Raw genomic sequence first — 24,167 nt, forward strand, 5'->3', positions numbered from 1 at the left:
TTGCCCCCGAAGAGTTAAGAAAAGCTAAAACCACCAAAGAGAACCTAGTGCTAGTGAAGAAAGTTGTGACCGAAGAAGAGGCAGAAGAGTTTTTGAAAAAGATGAAAGTGCAGGACTATTCCATTGTGGAGCAGCTGAGGAAGACACCGGCTCAGATTTCACTATTGTCATTATTGATCCATTCAGACGAGTACCGTCGGGCTTTAATGAAGATCCTGAATGAGGCCCACGTTCCTGACAAAATCTCAGTAAACCACTTGGAAAAGATAGCTAACAAGATATTTGATGTAAACAAAGTTACTTTTTCTGATGATGAGTTGCCCGTGGAGGGTACTGAGCACAATAGAGCCATTTATCTTACGGTGAAATGCGAAGATTCCGTGGTTACCCGGGTACTGGTCGACAATGGTTCCAGTGCGAACATTTTCCCTCTCTCCACTCTGAACAAATTGAAGGTGGATGATGAAAGAATTCACAAGAATAGTATCTGCGTTCGGGGATTCGACGGTGGAGGGAAAGATTCAGTTGGGGACATAGTGCTTGAGCTTACAATAGGGCCAGTTGAATTTACCATGGAGTTCCAGGTGCTCGATGTGGCTGTTTCTTACAATCTGCTGTTAGGTCGACCCTAGATTCATGCTGCCAAAGTGGTCCTATCTACTTTACATCAAATGGTCAAGTTTGAATGGCATAGACAAGAAATTGTTGTGCACGACGAAGATAATTTGTGTGTTACCAGTGATGCCATTGTTCCGTTCATAGAGTTTGAAGAGGACAAGGCGCCATGGGTTTATAAGGTTTTTGAAACGGTATCGGTAGAGAAGATTCCAGAAGGGAACTGCGTTTCAACTCCGAGGGTAGCTGCTGCATCAGTCATGGTAGTCGTTGAAATGTTGAAAAATTGTTTTGTATCGGGTAAAGGTTTAGGTGCGTCTCTGTAAGGCATTGTAACGTCGGTTTATCTCCCCAAAAATTTGGATACATTTGGTTTGGGATTCAAGCCCACAGTTGCAGACGTGAAGAGAGCCAGAAAGTTGAAACAGAGGGCATGGGTCCTCCCAAAGCCCATCCCATGTCTCTCCAGATAATTTGTCAGGCCCGGCATCAAGAAACGCCCAGCAACAACAGTTCCCAATTCTGTGGTTGGTCCGAATAAGGAGTTGCTTGAAAGATTTGAGAAATTATTTGACGAGGTGAACATGGTGGAAGCTGGAGAGGGTTCTAGCAAGGCGGATTTGCAATTTGGTGGGCCTAGTGCAAAGATTAACAATTGGGAAGCTACTCCTCTCCCCACCAGGAAGGAGTTTTGGTAGTTTGCTTTGATTTTCTTTCAGTTTATCTGGATTATTCCAGGGTTGTAATTCAGACTCTATGTTCCGTCCGTTTGGATGTATAAACCTTGTTATCTTTCAATTTCAATGAAATGCAATTTCCCTTTTTCATCATTTCTGATAGTTTTATTTTTGCTTTTCTTTTTCTTCCTCATATAGTTCTTTTTATGTTGGTTTCAATGACATGCCATGCATGTGGAATCTTCGGCCCAGTCTTAAAATCCAATCTAATTCTGAAATAATAATTCAAGAAATAGAGTGCGATGATGAATCGGAATATGATGAGGATGAGGCCTTTGAAGGGATTAGTAAAGAACTAAGCCATTTTGAAGAAAAACTCAAGCCTAACCTGAGTGATACAGAAGCAATCAATTTAGGGGACCTAGATAATATCAGAGAAACTAAAATAAGTGTCCATCTTGAACCTCAACTCAGGGAGAAGATAATTAAAGCATTGTTTGAGTACAAAGATATTTTTGCATGGTCATATGACGACATGCTGGGTTTGAGTACTGACTTGGTGGTTCACAAATTGCCCACTGACCCAGCATTCCCTCCTGTCAAGCAGAAGCTGAGGAAATTTAAAACTGATATGAGTGTGAAGATCAAAGAAAAGGTCACCAAATAGTTCGATGCAAAAGTCATTCGGGTCACTCAGTATCCCACTTGTTTAGCCAATGTAGTACCTGTGCCAAAGAAGGATGGCAAGACCAGGGTGTGTGTCGATTATCGTAATCTCAATAAGGCGAGTCCCAAGGACAACTTCCCACTGCCAAATATCCACATTCTGATTGACAATTACGCCAAACATGAGATTGGGTCTTTTGTGGATTGCAATGCATGCTATCATCAGATCTTAATAGATGAGGAAGATTTAGAGAAGATGACATTCATCACACCATGGGGAACATACTGCTACAGGATCATGCCTTTCGGTCTGAAGAATGTTGGGGCAACTTACATGAGGGCAATGACAACTATATTCCACGACATGATACACAAGGAGATCAAGGTTTATGTGGATGATGTAATCATAAAGTCTAGAAAGTAGTCGGGTCATGTCAGAGATTTGAGAAAATTCTTCCAAAGGCTTCGTAGGTACAATCTTAAGCTCAATCCTGCAAAATGCGCATTTGGTGTGCCATCTGGAAAATTGTTGGGATTCACAGTCAGCCGTCGAGGTATTGAATTGGACCCGTCAAAGATCAAAGCTATCCAAGAACTGCCACCCTCACAGAACAAAACTAAGGTGATGAGTTTATTAGGGAGGTTGAAGAATTACATTAGCAGGTTCGTTGCTCAGCTTACGGCAACTTCTGAGACTATCTTCAAACTGTTGAAGAATGATGTTGTGGTCAAATGGACAGATGAGTGTCAAGAAGCATTTGGTAAGATAAAGGGGTACTTGTCAAACCCACCCATGTTGGTGCCACCAGAACCAAGGAGACCTTTGATTCTGTATTTGACGGTCCTGGACAATTCATTTGGTTGTGTGTTGGGTCAGCATGACATCACCAGCAGGAAGGAGCAGGCCATTTATTATCTCAGCAAGAAGTTCACATCTTATGAGGTTAAGTACACTCACCTTGAGAGGACATGTTGTGCCCTAACTTGGGTAGCACAGAAGTTGAAGCACTATTTGTCATCTTACACTACTTACCTCATCTCTCATTTGGATCCATTAAAGTATATCTTTCAGAAGCCTATACCCACAGGGGAGGCTCGCAAAGTGGCAGATTTTGCTCACAGTGGCCGATCATTTGGATAAGAACCTAGTGGACGAAGAATATGAGCCTTTGAAGACTTACTTCCCTGATGAAGAGGTAATGCACATTGATGAGTTGGAACCAGTTGGATAGCCAGGTTGGAAACTTTTCTTTAATGAAGCTGCTAACATGAAAGACGTCGGGATAGGGGCCGTACTTATTTCCGAAAGAGGGCATTACTACCCTGTTACGGCTCAACTTCATTTCTACTGTACTAACAACATGGCTGAGTACGAGGCGTGCATTTTGGGTTTGAGGTTGGCTGCAGACATGGGTGTCCAGGAAGTCTTGGTCTTGGGAGACTCGGACCTTCTGGTATACCAGATTCAAGGAGAATGGGAAACACGGGATTTAAAACTCATACCATACCGGCAAGTTTGCATGATCTTTGTTAATGGTTTTGATTAATAGAGTTCAGGCATATTCCAAGGATCCATAATGAGGTTGATGATGCTTTGGCTATCTTAACATCAATGTTACATCATCCAGATAAGGCTTATATGGACCCTTTGCATATTCAGGTCCATGATCAGCATGCTTACTGTAATGTGGTAGAGGAAGTACGTGATGGTGACCCTTGGTTTCACGATATCAAGGAATATATCAGGATGAGGGTGTATCCGATACAAGCCACAGGTGATCAAAAGAGAACAATTCGGTGGTTGGCGAGCGGATTTTTCTTCAGTGGAGGAGTTTTGTACAAAAGAACTCCAGATCTTGGATTGTTAAGATGCGTAGGTGCTAGATAGGCCAAAACTATCATGACCGAAGTACATTCTGGAGTTTATAGACCACACATGTGTGGGTACGTGCTGACAAAAAAGATTCTCCGAGCAGGTTATTATTGGCTCACTATGGAGCGAGATTGTATCAGTTTCATGCGCAAATGTCATCAGTGCCAGGTGCATGGGGATTTGATTCATTCTCCACCATCTGAATTGCACACAATGTCTGTACCATGGCCTTTCGTTGCGTGGGGAATGGATGTCATTGGACCAATCGAGCCAGCAACGTCCAATGGGCATAGGTTTATTCTGGTGGCCATTGATTATTTCACCAAGTGGGTTGAAGCTAAAACTTTCAAGTTTGTGACCAAGAAAGCAGTGGTCGATTTTGTACACTCAAATATCATTTGTCAGTTCGGGATCCCAAAGGTGATCATTATAGACAATGGGGCTAATCTCAATAGTCATCTGATAAAAGAGGTATGTCAGCAGTTCAAGATTACACATCGCAATTCCACCCCATACCGCCCCAAGTCGAATGGAGCAGTCGAGGCAGCCAACAAGAACATAAAGAAGATACTTCGGAAAATGGTGGAAGGTTCTAGGTAATGGCATGAGAAGGTGCCTTTTGCATTGTTGGGTTATTGCACTACTGTTCGTACTTCAGTAGGGGCAACTCCTTATTTGTTAGTATATGGCACTGAAGCAGTAATACCAGCAAAAGTTGAAATCCCGTCCCTTCAGATTGTCGCTGAGACCGGAATTGATGATGATGAATAGGTCAAAACCCGCATGGAGCAACTGAGTTTGATTTCTGAGAAAAGATTAGCAGCAGTGTGTCATGGCCAGTTGTATCAATAGAGAATGGCAAGAGCATATAATAAGAAGTGGGTCAGTTAGTATTGAAACGCATCCTTCCTCATCAGGCTGAAGCAAAAGGCAAGTTCGCCCCAAATTGGCAGGGGTCGTTCATCGTAGCTAGAGTGTTGTCCAATGGTGCTTTGTATTTAATAGATATAGAAGGCAAATATATAGAAATGGCCATCAATTCTGATGCGGTCAAAAGATATTACGTGTGATATCTTTGTTTAAATTGTGTGTTTGTACTTGGCATGTTTTGAAGATTGGAATGACGAAGGCATTTTGTTCTGCTATCTAAACACTTCATCCATTGTTACCCCGTTGAGCCTCATTTATTTATTTCCTTTCATATCCCTCTTTTGGAATCAGTGGCAAAATTCAGAAACGTGAGAACATAGAAAAGGGAAAGAAAATCGTAAAAAAAAGAGAAGAAAGAAGAAAAACAACAGAAAAAAAGAAAAAGAAAGAGAAAGAAAATCACCACAATAAAGCAATTTCTATGACATGAACTACATTCGACCTGATTCCTTTTAAGGATACGTAGGCAGCCTCACGGTTCGGTCCCATCAAAACAAAAATCCAAAAGCCCCCAAGAAAAAGAACTAGGGCAGAAGTTGTGATTGTTATGAGAAAATCTGGTTCCAAAAGTTGTAATTTTGAACCCATATGAATTGTTTTAAGCCTTTGATATCCTTTCTTTTTAACCCTATCCAAAAGCCCACATTACAGTCCAAAGAAAGACCTTCCGATCAGTCTTCAAGAGATGCCAAGTCGAGCAAATAGAGGTGATTCATATCAGGGGCAACACTCTGGTCCAAGCAAGAAAATGAAAAATGAGAGAGTCTTATTGGTGAAAACCCTTATGGGCACCGTAAGGCAAAAGTGAGTTGAGAGATGAACAAATGAGAGAGGCTTGTTGGTGAAAACCCTTCAGGGCACCACGGGTTGAACAAGGTCAAGGTTTTGACGAAGAAGTCAGGTTATGGAAACTCCGGGGCAACAAAGTTTGGCAACTGAAAGTTGATTGGCTGGACAGATTGGGCCGATTAATCCGAAATGCATGTCATGATCATTGGTGCCGACTGCTCCACTCAGATAAGTCTCTTTTCTATTTCCCCTTCAGATAGTCTTCCAGTTTTGGATTTTTCTTATCCTTAACTCTGAAAGTCATTGCATTTCATTTCTTTTGGGTTTATTTCTCTAAGATATTCCCAATGTCAGTTCTGTTTAAGCAAATAAAAAGGAATTTCAAAGCTTACTCCCAACTTCCAAAGCTGCACAAGGCACAGGGCGGCCAAGACATTGCTAGAGATAGTATGATGTGAAATAGGGTATAAAAGGTCAGAGGAAGTTCCATTGTTGAAATGGTTTGGTAATTTCGTGGGAAATGTAGAGGTTTAAACAGAGGGCAGAGATGTAACACAACGGCTTGGGTATAGAACACTCGGGTCATCCAATGTCATGGGGTTTGAAAGTCAGTCGGGAAGTCAAGCGGTTCTTGGCCAGTTTAGGAGAAGTCAGTCAAAACAAAGCACGACAACGAGGATGTCATTTTCAGCAAGAATGCAACAAACTAACCATAATATTTTAAACTGACAAGATTTTTCTTTGATTGAAACAGGGGCAGGAAATTTCGATTGTTTCGGAGAAACCTACCGTAAGGAAAGGCAAGCATCAGACAGGTTTGACTGTAAATTCTCAGGACCCTCCTGAAAAATGGGACCTAATTTAAAAATCAAAACAATTATAAGTAGCAAAATATAGCATAAATGTACCCCAAGGAATATAAGTTGGTTTTCAAAGTTTGCATGTTTAAGATAGGATTTAATTAAGAGTTGTCAGGACCCTCCTAAATAATGGGACCTAGCTTTAAAATTTTCATTGGATAGCAAATTTAGCGATAGTTCTAGTGTAGGGTAATATAATTTAGCCGTAAAATAGTCACTCTTAAGATAAAACTTGACTTTTGATTTCCAGGACCCTCCTGGATAATTGGGTGTAGTTTTAAGACCTTCTTAGATAACAAGATTTAGCGGAAGTCGCACCTTTAGAAGACATAACTTAGATTTTAAAATTGTCATTTAAATAGGAGTTGTCAGGACCCCCCTGGATAATGGGACCTACCTTTCAAATTCTTAGTAATATTTGGTAACATGATTTAGTTTAACACTCACATATGTGCCCAACTACCAAACTGGGGCAGGAAATTTTCTTTGTTTTGTCTATTTTTGTTGAAATCAGGTACCCACCTGGAGAGCACGGGAATACAGTTCAAGTTCAGCAATCAGGCGCCCACCTAGAGAGCATGGTAATATAGTTCAAGTTTAGCAATCAAGCACCAACCTGGAGAGAACGGGAATACAATTCAAGTTCAGCAATCAGGCGCCCACCTAGAGAAAACGGGAACACAATTCAAGTTCAGCAGTCAGGCGCCCACCTGGAGAGCACGAGAATACAGTTCAAGTTCAGCAGTCATACGCCCACCTGGAGAGCACGGGAATACAATTCAAGTTTAGCAATCAAGCGCCCACCTGGAGAGCACGGGAATACAATTCAAGTTTAGCAGTCAGGCGCCCACCTGGAGAGCATGGGAATACAATTCAAGCTCAGCAGTCAGGCGCCCACCTGGAGAGCACAGGAATACAACTCAAGTTCAGCAGCTAGGCGCCCACCTGGAGAGCACGGGAATACAGTTCAAGTTCAGCAGTCAGGCGTCCACCTGGAGAAATGGAAAGCATCTCAGAGTACAATTCGAGTTCAGCAATTAGGTGTCCACCTGGAGAAAAGGGAAAACATCTAAGATTACAATTCAAGTCGGCAACAAAAGGACTTCACCGGGAGAATACAAGTCAACAAGTCAACAAGGCAAAAAGGATCACAAGATCAAGTTTGAAGATATAGATAAGGCTTTTGTAATTCATAGATTATAGTTTAGTCTAGCTTCCTTTTATTTTGTCATGGTGTAATAAGGGGTTCAGTATGCAGTAGCAGCAGCAACAACAACAGTGAAATCACAGCTTCATGGTAGTCCCAGCTACCAAAACTTCCCGAACTACACTAACCTGCTTCCTTTATAGCCAAGGATATGTAGACAACCTCAGAAGCAGGGTGCGGTCAAATCTTTCAAAAAATGCTTCACATGGAGTATTCAAACGAGCAAAAATCGCTCGTATTCGTTCACTTTATCTTTGCACGAAAACTCTTCATGTTTCCGAGCAAAGAGGGGCAATTGTGAGCACGTGATTTTTGCCTTATATGAATTACTCCCATAATTTCAAAACAAAATAATTCTTTTTCATTGGTTTGCAATTTTGTAGATTTTTGTAGCACTTTCTTGTTAATTGTTTGCATTTGCTTGTGCGTGTTTACTTTATTTAAATTAATGAAAAATACAAAAATATAGGTTGCATTTGAATTTAGGATTTGACTTTGCATTTTTAAGATTAATTAGGAAATTAGTTGTTTATAAAAATGGAAAAATTACAAAAAAATTTAATTTGCACTTTTTAATTTTAATTTTGAATTTTGAGTAGTTTTCTTTTAATTTTTTTTCTTTATTAATTGTGGTAATTATTCTTTAGGTTTAACTAGTGTTTTGATAGGTTAATTAGGTTTTAGGATTTAATTTAGATTTAAATTTAATTTTGAAAAAAAGAAGAAGAAAAGAATTTTTGGAAAAATTGATTTGAAATAGGAAATAAAAAAAGAAGAGAGTTAGTTTGGGCTACTTCTATTTTTTCCCCTGGTCCAAGTGAAATCCAGCCCCAAGTCAATCCCCAAATTCGCCCCATACCAGGCCCAGACCTCTCAGATGTCAAGGCCACCAAAACGTCGTCGTTTTGAGTTTGGCGGGTTTAAATTAATCTGAGCCTTTAATTTTGGCTCATCCAACGGTGGAGGTTGCTTATTTGTATTAACTAAATATCTCCTAAGAGTTGAGATCAGTTCAGTTCCAAGCAGACCCCCTCGTCCATCTCCTTCACCTCTCTAATGAAAACCCTAGCACCACCTTCAGCCTCTTCGGCAATTCCGGCCGGCGGCGGAGCGCGAACACTACCCAGAATCCGTCCATGCAACCATCACCCTTACCTCAACCCCAATCCACCACCATTTTCCCAGGTCCTTACCAAATCAGTCCAGTTCGGAGCTAAACAACGAAGAAGAGGAGAATCTGTCAAACCTTTGAGTCCCCTTGAACGATAGGGTTTGAAATGGGTATTGACCGTTTATTTTATTTGGGAACATATGGCTAATAGTTGTTTTAAATCAAATCGAAGTCGTTAAAGTTCATCAAGCTTTGCCAGTGCAAACTTAGAGGTATTTTTCTTCGTCCTTTCTCCATCGTCTTTCTCATCTGTTCGTTATTAAATTCATTTTCTTCTGTTTCTCCTCCATCTTCATTCTTTCTTTTTCTTTTCTTTTTCCTTCTGTTTTTGTTTCTCATTAGTTTAAATTCGTATAGCAGTAGCCATGATTTAACTCTGGATATTTTTGTTAGAGGGATAGAATTAAGTCGGTTCGTTAGTATTAAAATTGATTGAGTTCTTTGGGGCCATCGTTTGAATGCCAACTTGTTTGGGTAAGAGTTTTGGGTCTCAGAATATGCATGGGCCTAGTGGAATTCTTGGGCCCTCGATTTATTGTTATCCGTCCCAACAACAGCCCCAGAATTTTGGTTGTTTGGGTTGGCCAGACCCATAGTTGGTTTAGGTTGGGAGGGTAAATAAAAGTAGCTAAAAAAGGTAATTGGGGAAATTGGTATGGGGAATCTCTTGGTAACAGAACTGCGAAGCTTCTAGGAAGTATGGGGTGGGGGCATTTCTTAATTTCTGTTTCTAATTAAGGAGCATTAAGCAAAAATGAAAATTGGCTAGGGATTTTTAAGCTAAAATGAAAATTGGAGGAGGGTAGAAGTGCAAATCTAATTTCCCTAGTGTTGCCCTACTCCCTTGCCTATAAAGGCACATTTTCTTTCCATTCAAGGGAGGAATTCAGAGAGAAAAATCCAGAAAAATCATAAACGACTGAGATTTTGTTTATGATAAAAACACTGTTCCATTGATCTTGTTTGGAATTTTGAGGTTTTGAATTTCTGAAATAATTTTCTAATTCATGTGGGTTTAAAATGGAATGAATTTGGTTTTAAAAGTCTGGTTTGAAGATTTGCTTGGTTATTGTTCGATTGAAGTGTTTTGGGACTATTTCACATCATTTTCTGTTTGAAATGGGTTGTTGATGTTAAACCCTGTTATGTTGCTGCTGCTTTTTCATCTGCTGAGCCTTATTCTCTTATTGTTTCCTCTTATTTCCCAGGTATATCTTCAAATTCTTGTCAACAAGTGACAAAGAGCGTGTACTTTGAGTTGAGGCCCGACTGAGTATAACTGTGCTAAAGCTCACGTCTTTTATGATTAGTATGTCATAGAAATGAACTTGTGCTCTTTAAGAGTTTTGGGGCTGATTTCTGAATTCAAGCCAAACTATGCTAATTCTCTATATGTTATTACTGTTTCGTATCGTGGGAAAAAGATTGGTGGAAGTTTGGGGGTTGGTGTTTGTAAGTTTAACTTAGGAAAGAATGCAAGCCTGAATACTTGTTGATTCCATTAGTAATGTAGTTAAGTTTAAGTATCGCATCTGTTGGCTTTTGAAATTTCCTTACAACTCATTTATTGTGCAGTGTTGTAGTTCATTGTGAGTTGGTTGAGTGCAATTGTTTTTAGTACTGGTAAGGATTCGATACGGAGGCCTGACCTTCATTTTTGGCTTTGGCAAAGTTTTGGATCTCTGGAGCTTGGGATTTAAAGCCAGTAACGAGAGAGGGGTAATGCCCTTACTATTTGAGCTTAGTTCGTGAGCCCAGTAGCTCATTTGATTATTAATGGACTCATCCTAAGGCAGGTTATTCTTAAGAAGGCATAAAAGATAAAATCAGAAGTTTAGTTAGTTGAGTTGTGCTAGATTAGTTAAATTCAGAAATTAAAAAAAAACAATTTATTTTATGTTCACATAGCCTTAGCTGATTGGCAGTCGTTCTCACTCAGTCCTTGGTTCAGAAACTTTGGGCTTAAAGCTGGCCCAATAACAGGCAAATGGTTGTTAATTTCGTTATCACATTTGGTACTTGTATTTCTTCTCATCCTTAAGAGCTGGGTTCATTGGAGCCCAAGCTTGGAGGCAATTTGAATGAGTTTGATTTTTGGTTGTTTTGTAAAACGATTTGTTTTGAATTAGCTGACCCTCTTAATATGGTACCTTTTAAGCCATTTAATAAGATTGAAATTTCTTTTGAATGAGTAGACGTTCCCGAATTCTTCTTTAGTTAATTGGTTTTCTTTTTCAAAATAAATCGAGGTGCGCCGTGCCAAACAAAAATGACAACTGCGTGGCCCTCGCTTAATTATTTCTTTTAAAATTCTTAAAACTCGAGGCTCGCCATTTAGCAAATTTTTCATGTCCCTCGCAAAGTTAAAAATGCGTAGTTGCTTTAGGCGCGTTATTTTAATAATTTACCTTCCTAAACTCGGGTGTGCATTTCATGTGACCCAAATACAAACCTTAATAATGTTGAACAAAATGTGTTTCGGATTGCGGGTGCATTTCATATGGCGCGGTCCAAAGACATGTTTTAGACGACGTTAAAATCTTTCTAAAAACGAATAAAATCGGTTTTAAAGTTAAAAATGCACATAGGTTCAAAAGTATTTTAAAATTAGATAATTAGGCCAATAATAACATTTAAGTGACCGTGCTAGAAACACGGAACTCGAGAATGCCTAACATCTTCTCCCGGGTTAAAAGAATTCCTTACCCGGATTTCTGTGTTCGCGGACTGTAATACAGAGTCAATTTTTTCCTCGATTCGGGATTTGAACCGGTGACTTGGGACATCCTAAATATCCCAAGTGGCGACTCTGAATTTTTACTAAATAAATGATCCCGTTTCGATTGTCCCTTTAAGTTGGAAAAAACTCCCCTTTACTACCCCTTCTCGGGGGTGTAGTGAAAAAGGAGGTGTGACAAATGCTGAATTTATGTATTAGTACTATATATGTGTTGTTACCTATATGTTGTACTTTTGATAAATTTATTCACTAATTGCTTGGTTGAATTTAGTGAAGGAAAATCATGGCATTAAATCAAATCCAATAGGTAGGGTATACCCCAAAAATAATAATATTTTTGAGAGAGGCTCAATAAATATTATGACAATGATTTTATGATCCATTTAAACTCTAATAGAATTTAGAAGAAATATTCTGACTACAAACGGTTGTATTTCATATAGATTCTACAAAAATTGATAAAGCTTTATGCTGATTTGAGATTTGTACAGTTATTTAAGAAAACAAATTTGATTTGTTAAGTTGCAAATTAGTTGTGTACAACTTTATTGGCATGTGATTGAAATTAAGGCTTGAGAATGAATCTCAATATTGTTTAGCCTATTATGCCATTGATTGAGGGTAAGACATCGGGATCAAGTCCCGATGCTCCATAATGATAAGAGTTGAGTTTGAGTCCCAATTTATTATGGCCTAACATGCCTTTATATTGGTAAGACATTGGGTTTGTGTGATGGCCCGGCCAGTCGTCTCATAAGTTACCGCTCCGTTTTCCCTTATTTTAGCTTCTTTATGCTTCGTTATCCATGTTTTATGTGATCGGGTTGATTAGTTCGAGTTCGGAGAGGATTTGGTAAGAAATGAGACACTTAGTCTCTTTTAAGAAGGCTTAAGTTGGAAAAGTCAACCGGATGTTGACTTATGTGTTAGATAGCTCGGAAGTGAGTTCCGATGGTTCGATTGGCTTCGGGAGGTGATTTGTAACTTAGGAGCGCGATCGGAATGAGTTTTGTAGTTGTAGAGAAGATTTAGGCTTAAATTGGCGAAGTTGATATTTTGGCGGTTCCGGTTGATAGGCGAGATTTTGATATAGGGGTCGGAATGGAATTCTGAGAGTGACAGTAGCTTTTTTGTGTCATTTGGGATGTGTGTGCAAAATTTTAGGTCATTCGGACGAGATTTGATAGACCTTTTGATCGAAAGCATAATTTAAGAGTTCTTGGAGTTCTTAGGCTTGAATCCCCTGTTAAATTGGTGATTTGATGTTGTTGTGAGCGTCCCGAGGTTTTGAACAAGCTTGAACGATGTCATGGGACGTGTTTGTATAATTTGTTTGAAGTTCCGGGAGTTCCGGGTAGGTTCTGAGATGTTTTACGCCAAAAATCATAGCTGTAGCAGGTCCAGAAAGGTTGCAGGCCTCGGAACTCACCCGCGCGGACCGCACAAAAAGGAGTGCGGCCGCAGTATGTGCGGCGCGGACCGCACAAAATGAAGTGCGGCCGCGGTGGTTTTGTGCGGGACTTGGTGGTTTTGTGAGTACCGCGGTTCTTTTGTGCGGACCGTGGTGGTTCTGTGCGGACCGCGGAGGCTGAAATCTGAGGGGTACTCTATAAATACGAGGTTTTGGGTTTTATTTAATATTTTGACCTAGAGAGCTCAAATTTTGGCATTATTTCGAAGGTTTTTCAAGAAATTCATTGGGGTAAGTGATTCCAACTCAGATTTGGCTAGAGTACATGAATCTATCATTGAATTCATCATTTAATTCATGATTTGGGATGGAATTTGGGAAGAAAATTGTGAAACCTTTCAAAAATATAAAATGATGATTTGAAGGACCAAATGGTATCGGAATTGGATAATTTTGGTATGGTTAGACTCGTGAGGGTATGAGGATTCTGAAAATGTAAATTTTACCCGATTCCGAGATGTGGGCCCGAGGCTCGGATTTTGCTAATTTCGGGATTTTTGATATTTTTTGAATGTTTTCGCTTGGGCTTTGTTCCCTTAGCATATTGTGACGTATTCGTCCTGATTTTGGATAGATTCGACGCGCGTGGAGGCCAATTCGAGGGGCAAAGGCATCGCGAGCTAGAGATTAGCCGGTTCGAGGTGAGTAATGATTGTAAATGATGTCCTGAGGATTTGAAACCCCAGATTGCACATCGTAGCGCTATATTGAGGTGAGACACGCGCTGGATGATGAGCGTGGGGTCTTTTACTACTGGGGATTTGTGACTTGGTCCGTCCCGATTGATGATTTTACCACGTATTTGACTGAAATTTATTTGTTATCATCACGATTTGGGCTGATTGCCATATTTGGGCTTCGTGCCAACTATCTGAACCCTTCGGAGATTTTTATCACTATTTTCTCACTGCTTTGACTTACTATTTGAACTCAGTCCTGTTGATGTCTACTGTTTTACAAACTCAGCCATGTTTACTCAGATTTGAAAACTTATATGATATTTCTAAATGATGCTTTGGGCTGAGAACTACTGTTTTACTAATGCCCGAGGGGCTTGTGATGATTTTTGGATTGAGTGAGGCCGAGGGCCATATATGAGGATATGTTGAGTGATGTGAGGCCGAGTGCCAAGTGATGATGCCATGAGGTGGCTTGATATAACGCTTGGGCCGTAAGGGGCCCCTCCGGAGTCTGCACACCCACAGTGAGCGCGGGTACCCATTATGATCTGAGAGTGAGCCCGAGGGGCTGATACTGTTCTAAGTGATTGATACTGAGCCCGAGGGGTGGATTTCTACTTGATATTTACCTATTAAAATAATACTGTTCTGAGTGATTGATACTGAGCCTGAGGGGCTGATACTGTATTGAGAGTGAGCCCGAGGGGCTGATACTGTTCTGAGCGATTGATACTGTGCCCGAGGGGTGGATTTCTACTTGATATTTACCTATTAAAAATTTCCTGTTTTACTTGTTTTAAAAGGGATTTCATTTGATTTCTTCACTGATTTACTACCTTAAGTGATTTTACTGCTTGATATGGAATTGCTTTGTGCCTTTACGTGTTTTCATACTTTTAGCCATTATTTATAATTATTACTCACTGAGTCGGAGTACTCACATTACTCCCTGCACCCTGTGTGCAAATTCAAGCATCGCAGAGTCCGCTCCTGAGTGCCGATTCTCCCAGTCCAGGCAGTGATTCGGAGACTACGAGGTAGCTGTTGGCGTCCGCAGCCCCGTGCCTCCCTCATCTTATCATTTTCATGTTTTTAGAACTATTGTATCGGATTTAGTGTTTGGTAGACTTGTATCTGGATTTCTTAGTTGCTTGCGTCGGGATGATTTCTGCTGTTATTATCATTAAATTCCGCAATTTATGGATATTATTTTATGTTTTATTACCGTTTATGATAATTAATTGTTTAAAAGAGGTGTTCCATTTTGGTCTGGCTGGCCTTGTCTTCACGAGAGGCGCCATCACTACCGTGTTTGGGAATTGGGTCATGACAAGTTGAGCCCCAGTGTACCATATTGATGATATAATGATGAGTAAAGAAAAATAATATATTTTTCATGAAAAGGCATGAAGATTGCCCCACTTGATTAGCTCCATGCTTGAAATGAATGTGGTAGCAGTGCATAATAAGTCTAAATGAAAACAAGTGGTTGAACAATGAATGTGAGCGTTCCAAATAATAATAATCATCACAATGATTATAAAAGGATATCAACAAGGGTTCTCAAAATAGTCCTTCAAAATGTGAAGGCAATGTTTACCATCAAATTGGTATGAAGCACATCGCTGATTATGATCCATTCCTTGAAGAGAATGTGACTTGTGATAAGCATTGAGAATGCAGACTCATTCCTAAAGGTGAATGTGGTAATATGTGATAAAAGTAATAAATAAAGACATGCAAGGCATGATTGAATGAATACCACACAATTCACCTTTGAGGAAGGTTTGACTGAAATAAAGAGAATAAATATTATTGTGTGATTACATGAATATGTCATTGGTCTCGTACATGTGATATACCAAAATACTTTATCATGCCTTATAAAAATTATTAAAGGCAAAATTAAAGCAAGAAATGATTTTGCATATGATAATTTTGACCTAGACAATTTACTATGATATAATTTCTCCGTGAAGGAGACATTTACCATATGAATGGTATGATAAAAGATCTTGTAGTACAAAAGTTGTTAAGAGTTCCAGAAAAACTAATTTGTTACTATCGGGATGAATACAATTATTCATGACATTGATATTGTAATGTCTCAAAAGAAACTTTTTGAGTTTCAAATGTGTAAGTCAAAGTGGTTGGCATATTGAGACTATAAATAAAAGGAAAATTGAATATCTTCATATTTCTATAATCATACTGGATAAATATGAAAGGTTACCCCATTTTTTTTCTATTTGTATTACACAAATATAAGCATGATGATGGAATCATATGCCATAAGTAAACTAGAGATTTACTAAAACAAATATTAGTTGGCATAACTGGTTGACCATCCTGGTTCAATTATGATGCGAAAAATTAATTGAGAATTATATTGGCATATATTGAAGAATATAAGATTCTTCAAGAATTATGTTGTGCTGCTTATTCTCATGATATACCAGTTAAGGTTGGGATTGAATCCCTTGATTTCTGGAACAAATAAAAGATGATAAATATATAGGCCCGGTCACCTGCCATGTGGACGATTTTAATAGATGCATCTATTCTATGGTCATATGTGCATTTGTTATCAACTTGCAGTTTGGCTTTTGGAAGATTGCTTGGTCAAGTTATTAGAGCACAATTCCAGAATTTAAATTATGATGATTTATCTTAATAATACTGGTTTAAATCCAAGTTGGTTTAACAGAAATTGTATGCCTCCAATTATAGCCAAATCATTGGTTATGAGAACAAAACTCCCAAAAATGAAATTTGGTATGAGATGTATTACTTAATATACAGAAACACTTGTACGCATCTAGCCAAATTATAAAAAATTCTCCCTATCACAATCGGTTCAGGGTCAGGAACCAAATAATTCTATATAGAAATATGAATGTGCTATATGATTTAATTATACCTCCAAAATGCACAAAGATGAGTTCCCAAGGAAGGTTGAGAAATATGATGGTGATTCCAACATTAGGGGGAGAAAATGGGTAGCTGAGAAAGTGATACGTGAAATGAATTATTATGAATACATATAGATCCTCGTACAAGAAAATATGAACTTGAAGTTCAAGTGATAATTCATTTACAATATATTGTCAGACGCATCTGTTGACCCAAAGCTAAATGTCATATTTCAGCTGCTAATGCTCCAAATAGAATAAAGTCCATGAGGGACAGAGTCTATTCACGCATGAAGCGTAACAGACCAATCGGTTCCAAAGATAAAACTCCTTGAAGAAGGAGAGGGATAAATATTCAAAATTGTCATAATAAGGAGGCAAGTGCCCTATAATTGCACCACGATATAACACTTCATAAGACCTCATAGGAGAGGCTCAGGTACCTGAAAATAATGAGATAAAGAGATCTCAATAAATTATGTCTTTATTAGGTAATAATGGAACCGACATAAAATGATCGTCGGCGATATTGTTAATATATGTAGCGCTCAATATTATTAATATTGACGAGGATCTTGAGCTCAAATCTATCATGAAATTTGGACGGATAAAAGATTAGCCAAATAAAAAATACTCAATGAAATTGACTTCACTTTAAAATGTGAAGTCGGACCGATAGTCCAACACCTAAAAGAATAAAGTCAGTTGAGGTATAAATGTGTTCTTGTGCGAAAAGTTCAAGTTGATAGACATAAAGACGACTTGTGGCAAAGAAAATTAGTAAATATCCTCACATTGATTATATGGAGACATGTTCTCTCATGATGGATATAGTCATTTCAGGTTTTAATCTGGCAATATATGAAAAACTTGATATGCGTATAGTGAAAATCATTGAAGGATTTAAATTGTCTTGGAGCATATTAAGGTTTCCAAGAAATTTATTAAATAAAGCTTCAAAAATCCTTATACGGATTGAAACAATTAGGGCGCATGTGGTATAATCGCCTTAGTGAGTACTTGTTGAAAGAAGGGTACAATAATGATTCAATTTGTCCTTGTGTCTTTACAAAAAGATTTGGATCTAAATTTGTTATAATCGATGTGTATGTTGATGATTTAAATATCATTGGAAATCTTCAGTAGCTTCCTACAACATTAGACTGTTTAGAGAAATAATTTGAAATGAAAGATTTTGGAAAGACAAAATTTTATCTTGGTACTCTAAATTAAATATATGAAAGATGGAATTTTTGTCCATCAATCGTCATACACTTAAAAGATTTTAAAGAGCTTCTATATGGATAAAGCACATCCATTGAGTACCCCGATGGTTGTGAGATTATTAAATATAAATAAAGATCCACTCTGACCTCATGAAAATAATGAAGAGTTTCTTGGTCCTAAAGTACCATATCTTAATGCAATTGGTGCGCTAATATATCTTGCTAACACTACAAGGCCTGACATAACTTTTTCAGTTAATGTCTTAGCAATATATAGCTCTACTCCTACAAGGAGACATTGGAATAGAACAAACACATATTGCGATATCTAAAAGAGACTACCGATATGAGCTCATTTTATGGCAATGATTGCAATCCCAATGTTGTTGGTTATGTCGATGTTGGATATTTATCTGACCCACACAAGGCTCGATCTCAAACAGGCTATGTGTCTACATATGGAGGCACTTCCATATCATGGCAATAGACTAAGCAATCAATCGTGGCTACTTCATCTAATCATGTTGAGATAATTGCTATTCATGAAGCAAGTCGAGAATGTGTATGGTTGAGGTCTATAATACATCTTATTCGAGACAAATGTGGTTTGAACTGTGACAAACTACCCACAGTTTTATATGAAGAAAATACAACATGCATAGCCTAATTAAAGGGAGGATTCATAAAGGAGTTAGGACAAAGCACATTTCACCTAAATTATTGTTCACACATGATCTTCAAAAGATGGTGATATTAATGTGCAACAGATCCGTTCAAGTGATAATATGGCTGATTTGTTCACCAAATCTCTACCAACGTCAACCTTCAAGAAACTAGTGTGCAAGATTGGGATACGAAGGCTTAACGATGTGAACTAATGATCTCATCAGGGGGAGTTAATACGCGTTGTACTCTTTTTCCCTTACAAGGTTTTGTCCCACTGAGTTTTCCTTGCAAGGTTTTTAACGAGGCAACCAAAAGGCATATTTCTAAATATGTGTACTCTTTTTCCTTCATTAGGATTTTTTTTCCCATAGGGTTTTTTCCTAGTAAGGTTTTAACGAGGCACATTATTTATGAACATTCAAGGGAGAGTGTTATGATAAAAATCAAAATACGGTGGATATCTACTCTTCCTCCATGATCTTTCTCTCAAATGGTTAATTTCATATTCAATGACATATTTTCTATGTTCAATGACATATTTTCTTCACTTTTCATGCCTATATAAAGGCCTTGTAATAGATAGGAAAATACACACAATTGAAGAAGAAAATCTCTTCCTTTCTCTCTATCTCTATTTCTTGTTCATGTTTTACTAAATTGTCTTTATTTCTTGTTCATATTTTACTAAATTGCTTTTATTTCATAACAGTTACATATAATTCATTGTTGCTATTTTTGGTTTGGGTTGTGGTTAGGGTTGGGGGGGGGGGAATTCAGTTTTATCTTTCCATTTTTATGTACCATAATACGTGTTTTCTTTATGTCATCCAATTTTAACTTTTAGTAAAAAAGGAAAAGTTTAGGCCCCGTGACAGAGTGCACCTCGACTAGTGCACAACAGAGAACACATGTGAAGTGTATATTTATCGTAGGCCACCTTCTCTTTGTATTTATATAAGTTTGGAGAAAAATTACTTTTAGCCCGCGGCTAAAATTATTTATATTTGATAACCGTAAAAATAGGGGGATTTGCATCTATACCCGTTTTTTGGGTCACGTTTTAACTTGTGCCCATTTTGCAAAATAAATTGCAAGCGTACCCACTTTTTCGTATAACTTCAGCATACAGGGCTGAAGTAGCAAAGATAATCACGCAAAACTTCAGTATTCTAGTAAACGGGCCTGAAGTAGCAAGTGTGCTGAACCAAGTGTGCTGAAGTTTTTGTTTGTAATTGTTAAACTTAAGCATAGTAGCTGAAATTTTGTTCTCTATTTCCTGAAATTTTTGTTTGTAATGGCACTAAATAAGCTGAAGTTTTTTTGTCCTAGATTCATTAGTTTTGTCATTAAGCTTTTTCAAAAACTTCAACAGAAGATGCTGAAGTTATTTAGTTCATTTAAAGCTAAAGTTTTTTTTGTCCTGGATAAGCTTTTCAAAAACTTCAGCAGAAGATTCTGAAGTTATTTAGTTCATTTGTAAAAACTTCAGCACTATATAAGTTGAAATTTTTGAAAAAGCTTTCTAACATATTAGATAAATAATCAGATTGTCAACAATATCTAAATCATAAATTTTGGAAACAATAAACGTGAAAAGAACAATTACCATTGTCTACTAAGTTACGTATGTGGAAATATTCACAAATTATTGTCTACTAACTTACGTAATTATTTATATTTTGTTTTTAAATAATCTGATAAACATATTTATGACAATCATCCCATGAACTGAAGTTTCATAGCAGCACCAACAGCAGTAGAAGAAAGAAGAAGACGAAGAAGAAGAAGAAGAAGAAGAAGAAGAAGAAGAAGAAGAAGAAGAAGAAGAAAACGAAGGAGGAGGAGAAAGGAGGCTGAAATTATTTAAAAAGTGAGTACAAGTTAAAACTTTTAAAAAATGGATATAGGTTAAATGGGAGCGACCAAATAGGACGCCCCGTGCAATTTTTACGTAAAAATGTATAAAATTTATATATTATAACAATAGTGTCTGATGTCTTCATTGGGTTACGAAAAAACGTAAGTAGAAAAAAATAACAAACAACGCAGAAAACCTGACGAATTTCAAAAATTGCGAAACAAAAATACAAAACAGATTAGACAGCTAGTTGTGTTGGCTAAGCTATGATTTTGTAATGTTTACACTTGTAGTTAATAAAAATTAATAGGTACCCCAAAAAAATACAGAACAGATACAAAATTAATACTATTATAGAAGCGAGTAAGGAGAGGAGCTTGGGGTAGTAAGGGTATTGTCGAAATAACATTTGGCTTTATGGACACGTGCTATCTCTGATTTTTCCATCTCTGCCACGTTTTAGCAGAGGTACATCTGCCGCTATACAAAGCCCAAAGCCACAAAATTCCGAAGAAGGTCCACACTACTACTGTTTCTCTTGACTTTGATTACTTTCTCAACTCATCTCCTATTTTCCTCAAATCTCTCTTCCGATCTTTTCTCTTACGGCTCAATTTGTGTGTTTCGCGGACATAGTTATCAGGTTATTTATGTTTTACCTAGAATTTCGATTCTTTTTCCCCAACTTTTGTGTACTTCCCTGATAATAAGGGTCTTATATGTGTTTGACAAAATTTTTTCAATGAATTAGACTTTCTAATCGATTTCTGTGAAGAATAATTTGAGGATTTTGATTTTGAGCAATGATCCAGAAAAGAAATGTCACTACCCAATTTAGGATCGCGACCGGCGCTTAGGAGCTAGTGCTCCCAAGTAAGCCTCATCGGAAATTTTACAGAAAATCGGACAGAGTTTCCCCTGTTTTTGGACCATCCCAAAAATTTTCCTGTCTCAAATCAGCAACCAAACATCCTAATAGCAATTCAAATGACAAGGACTATATCAATTAACTAAAATAAATATCTACCTTTAACAGTCCACCCACTAACAACTAGAAATACTACTTTATCTCCAAATTTTTATAAGAATGAGCGTTACTCAACATAAGTTTATAATAACAAAGACTACTCAAGACACTAAAAGAATGACCATGGACCAACTCTAAGAGATCAAAGAAAAGACCATAACAATTTATAAAGTTTCCACCCACGCGAACAAGTGCGAGGCTCACCAAGAATTCTCAACACGTGCGCTCTAATTAACGAAATCCTCGCCCGCATCAACTGCTGTCTCTGAAAAACAATTAGCGGGGAATGAGTCGCAAGCTCAGTGAGTAATAACACTTAACCACAACTGTTTTTATTGAGGATAAGTCAGAAAAAATGCTAATATCTTAAACAGATAACATCAAAATGCCCTTTCAGAAACAATAAATAAATTTCAGTCTCATCATGCTTTTCTTGTAGTATAATACAATTAACAGTTTAGTAATAAGCTCGGTAACCACTATATAATATAAATATTCATATTTGGGAGGTTTCAATGAACGGATCATGTAATCAGTATAACTGTGGACTTCTTCGCAAGAAGTCAAATATAACGGTAGTCCCTACTCGAGGGAAGTCGGTAACGGTATGCCAGTTCTACCTTCCCACTAGCGAGGGCTATAACGATAATCCGTAATTACAAGGTGCACCATGTCTAACGAACCCGCCGTTAGCTACGGGATCCTTCAATGTCTACTCTCATTTATACTTGTCTCTGTAATCCGTAAATACTCGTAGAAAATCTTTTAAATCTATATAGGGCATTTCAGTTCTTATCAAATCATATAATTTCATTTCGATAACAGTAAATTCAAGTAATAGTAAAACATATCTAGTGACAACGGAAATATTTAAAACCACGGTAACCATCTCAAATAACTATTTCGGTATCATATCGAGTAAAAGACTTGTCCCACATGCAACTCAAAATAATCGATAACATATTCATCTTAAAAATCATATATAAATCATGCAAGTTATGAAAACACAAATTGCAGTAAGATTACTACTCACAGTACTCGTGCCGAAATACCAACTGCTTCACCTCAAGCAACTCGTACAAATTCCTCCAATCAATCTATAATTACATAATATCTATCTCATGTTAATTTTCTTATTTAGGCTAATTCATAGATATTTTAGAATACCCAATCATAGGGGTTCATGTTTGAGTCTTAATTTGTGGATTTATATTTACCCATATATGAGTAATTACTAATTTATCAACTCCAACCTATTCATAAAATTTATTACTCCAAATTTCATAAAGTTTTATTGATTCTTTAGGAAGAAAATTCTCAATTGTGTGAATGAACTAGTGTAATTTCTATTACTCTATAGAATCTTCCAATCAAGAGAATCGAAATTAAAATATACCAGAAGAAAAAGTTCAAGTAATACCCGTAAAAGAGAATTAGTGCTTAAGATTCCTCAACAGTTATAGCTATGGCTCCAACGCAGTGCACCCACTTCTTCCTCCTTCTTTTCTCTTTTCCTTCTTTTTTTTCTCTGTTTTGTTTTCTTTCTTTTTCTATTTCTCGTTTCCTTCAGAAGACAAAGCATCTTTTCTTTTTAAACCCTTAACCTTGGCAGGTTAAAAATTCTAATGGGCTTCAACCCTTTTTGTTTTCCATCCTTTTTTTTTTTCTTATTTTGTTTTATTTGTTTGTTTTATCTTTTATTTGCTAAATATCCAATATGTCCTTATTTAAAATATTGGGGCCCTACATCCTCCCCACCTTATGAAATTCAGCCCCCGAATTTAACTCAAGTACGTACCTGTAGACTGAAATAAGTGAGGATACTTGACTCGCATAGCATCTTCCACTTCCCACATAGCTTCTTCAACTATATGATTTCTCCATAATACTTTCACGAACAATATTTCTTTTGACCGTAGTTTTCTTACTTGTCTATCAACAATAGTGATCGGCTCCTCCTCGTAAGACAACTTTTCATCAAGCGGTATAGCAGGAGATTCAAGTACCCGTGATGAGTCTGATATACATTTCCTTAGCATTAATACATGAAAAATTGGATGAATAAAGGACAACTCAGGAGGAAGTGCCAAAATATAAGCCACAGCTCCCATTCGGTCTAGTATCTCATACGGTCCTATAAACCTGGGGCTCAGCTTGCCTCTTTTCCCAAACCGCATCACACCTTTCATAGGAGAGACTCGTAGGAACACTTTGTCTCTAATTGTGAACACTAAATCACTTCTTCTCTTATCAGCATAAGACTTTTGTCTACTCTGAGCTATAAGAAATCTCTGTCTGATCAACTGGACTTTATCCATAGCTTTTTGTACTAAGTCAGGTCCCAATAAGTTAGTCTCACCAGCTTCAAACCATCCTATAGGAGAACGACATCTTCTACCATACAATGCTTCATATGGTGCCATTTGAATACTGGACTGGAAGCTATTTTTGTAAGTGAATTCAGCTAACGGTAGATAAGTGTCCCAACTACCTCCAAACTCAAGAATGCAAGCTCTCAACATATCCTCCAAGATCTGAATAGTACGTTCAGATTGGCCGTCTATCTGTGGCTAAAATGTAGTACTAAGATCTACTCGTGTACCCAATGCTTCTTGAAAAGATTTCCAAAAGCATGAAGTGAACTATGATTGTGATGACCGTTTGGGTCATCACTTGCTTTCAGTTGATTTCTGTGTCTCTGAGGCCTTGAAAACCTCATTAGAGTCGCCTCGAATTGCACGCGCAGTCCGTCGTAGGATGTTAAAAGGAATAATCTTGACTTCGGTCAACATTTTAGGT

The 24,167-nt window shown here is 37.7% G+C and overlaps 1 protein-coding gene across 1 annotated transcript; it reads right to left on the reverse strand.

Annotated features, from left to right (window-relative positions):
- Positions 1–7,014: 7,014 nt before the first annotated feature.
- On the reverse strand, positions 7,015–23,791 carry LOC138879992 (uncharacterized). Its single transcript, XM_070159640.1, has 2 exons — positions 23,167–23,791; positions 7,015–7,073 (listed from the first exon to the last, which is right to left on the reverse strand). The coding sequence occupies exons 1-2, from the start codon at positions 23,789–23,791 to the stop codon at positions 7,015–7,017; spliced, it is 684 nt and encodes a 227-aa protein (XP_070015741.1).
- Positions 23,792–24,167: the final 376 nt, after the last annotated feature.

Source organism: Nicotiana sylvestris, chromosome 10 (genome assembly GCF_000393655.2).
Source record: "Nicotiana sylvestris chromosome 10, ASM39365v2, whole genome shotgun sequence".
Lineage (NCBI taxonomy): Eukaryota > Viridiplantae > Streptophyta > Magnoliopsida > Solanales > Solanaceae > Nicotiana > Nicotiana sylvestris.

What these genes read in the sequence shown, in the direction of transcription:
- LOC138879992 (XM_070159640.1), bottom strand. Translation starts at nt 23,791, where the DNA reads ATGGCACCATATGAAGCATTGTATGGTAGAAGATGTCGTTCTCCTATA. An exon ending in TCACTTATTTCAGTCTACAG is followed by an intron (nt 7,074 to 23,166) that starts GTACGTACTTGA and finishes CGTTTTCTCTAG; the next exon opens with GTGGGCGCCTGATTGCTGAA.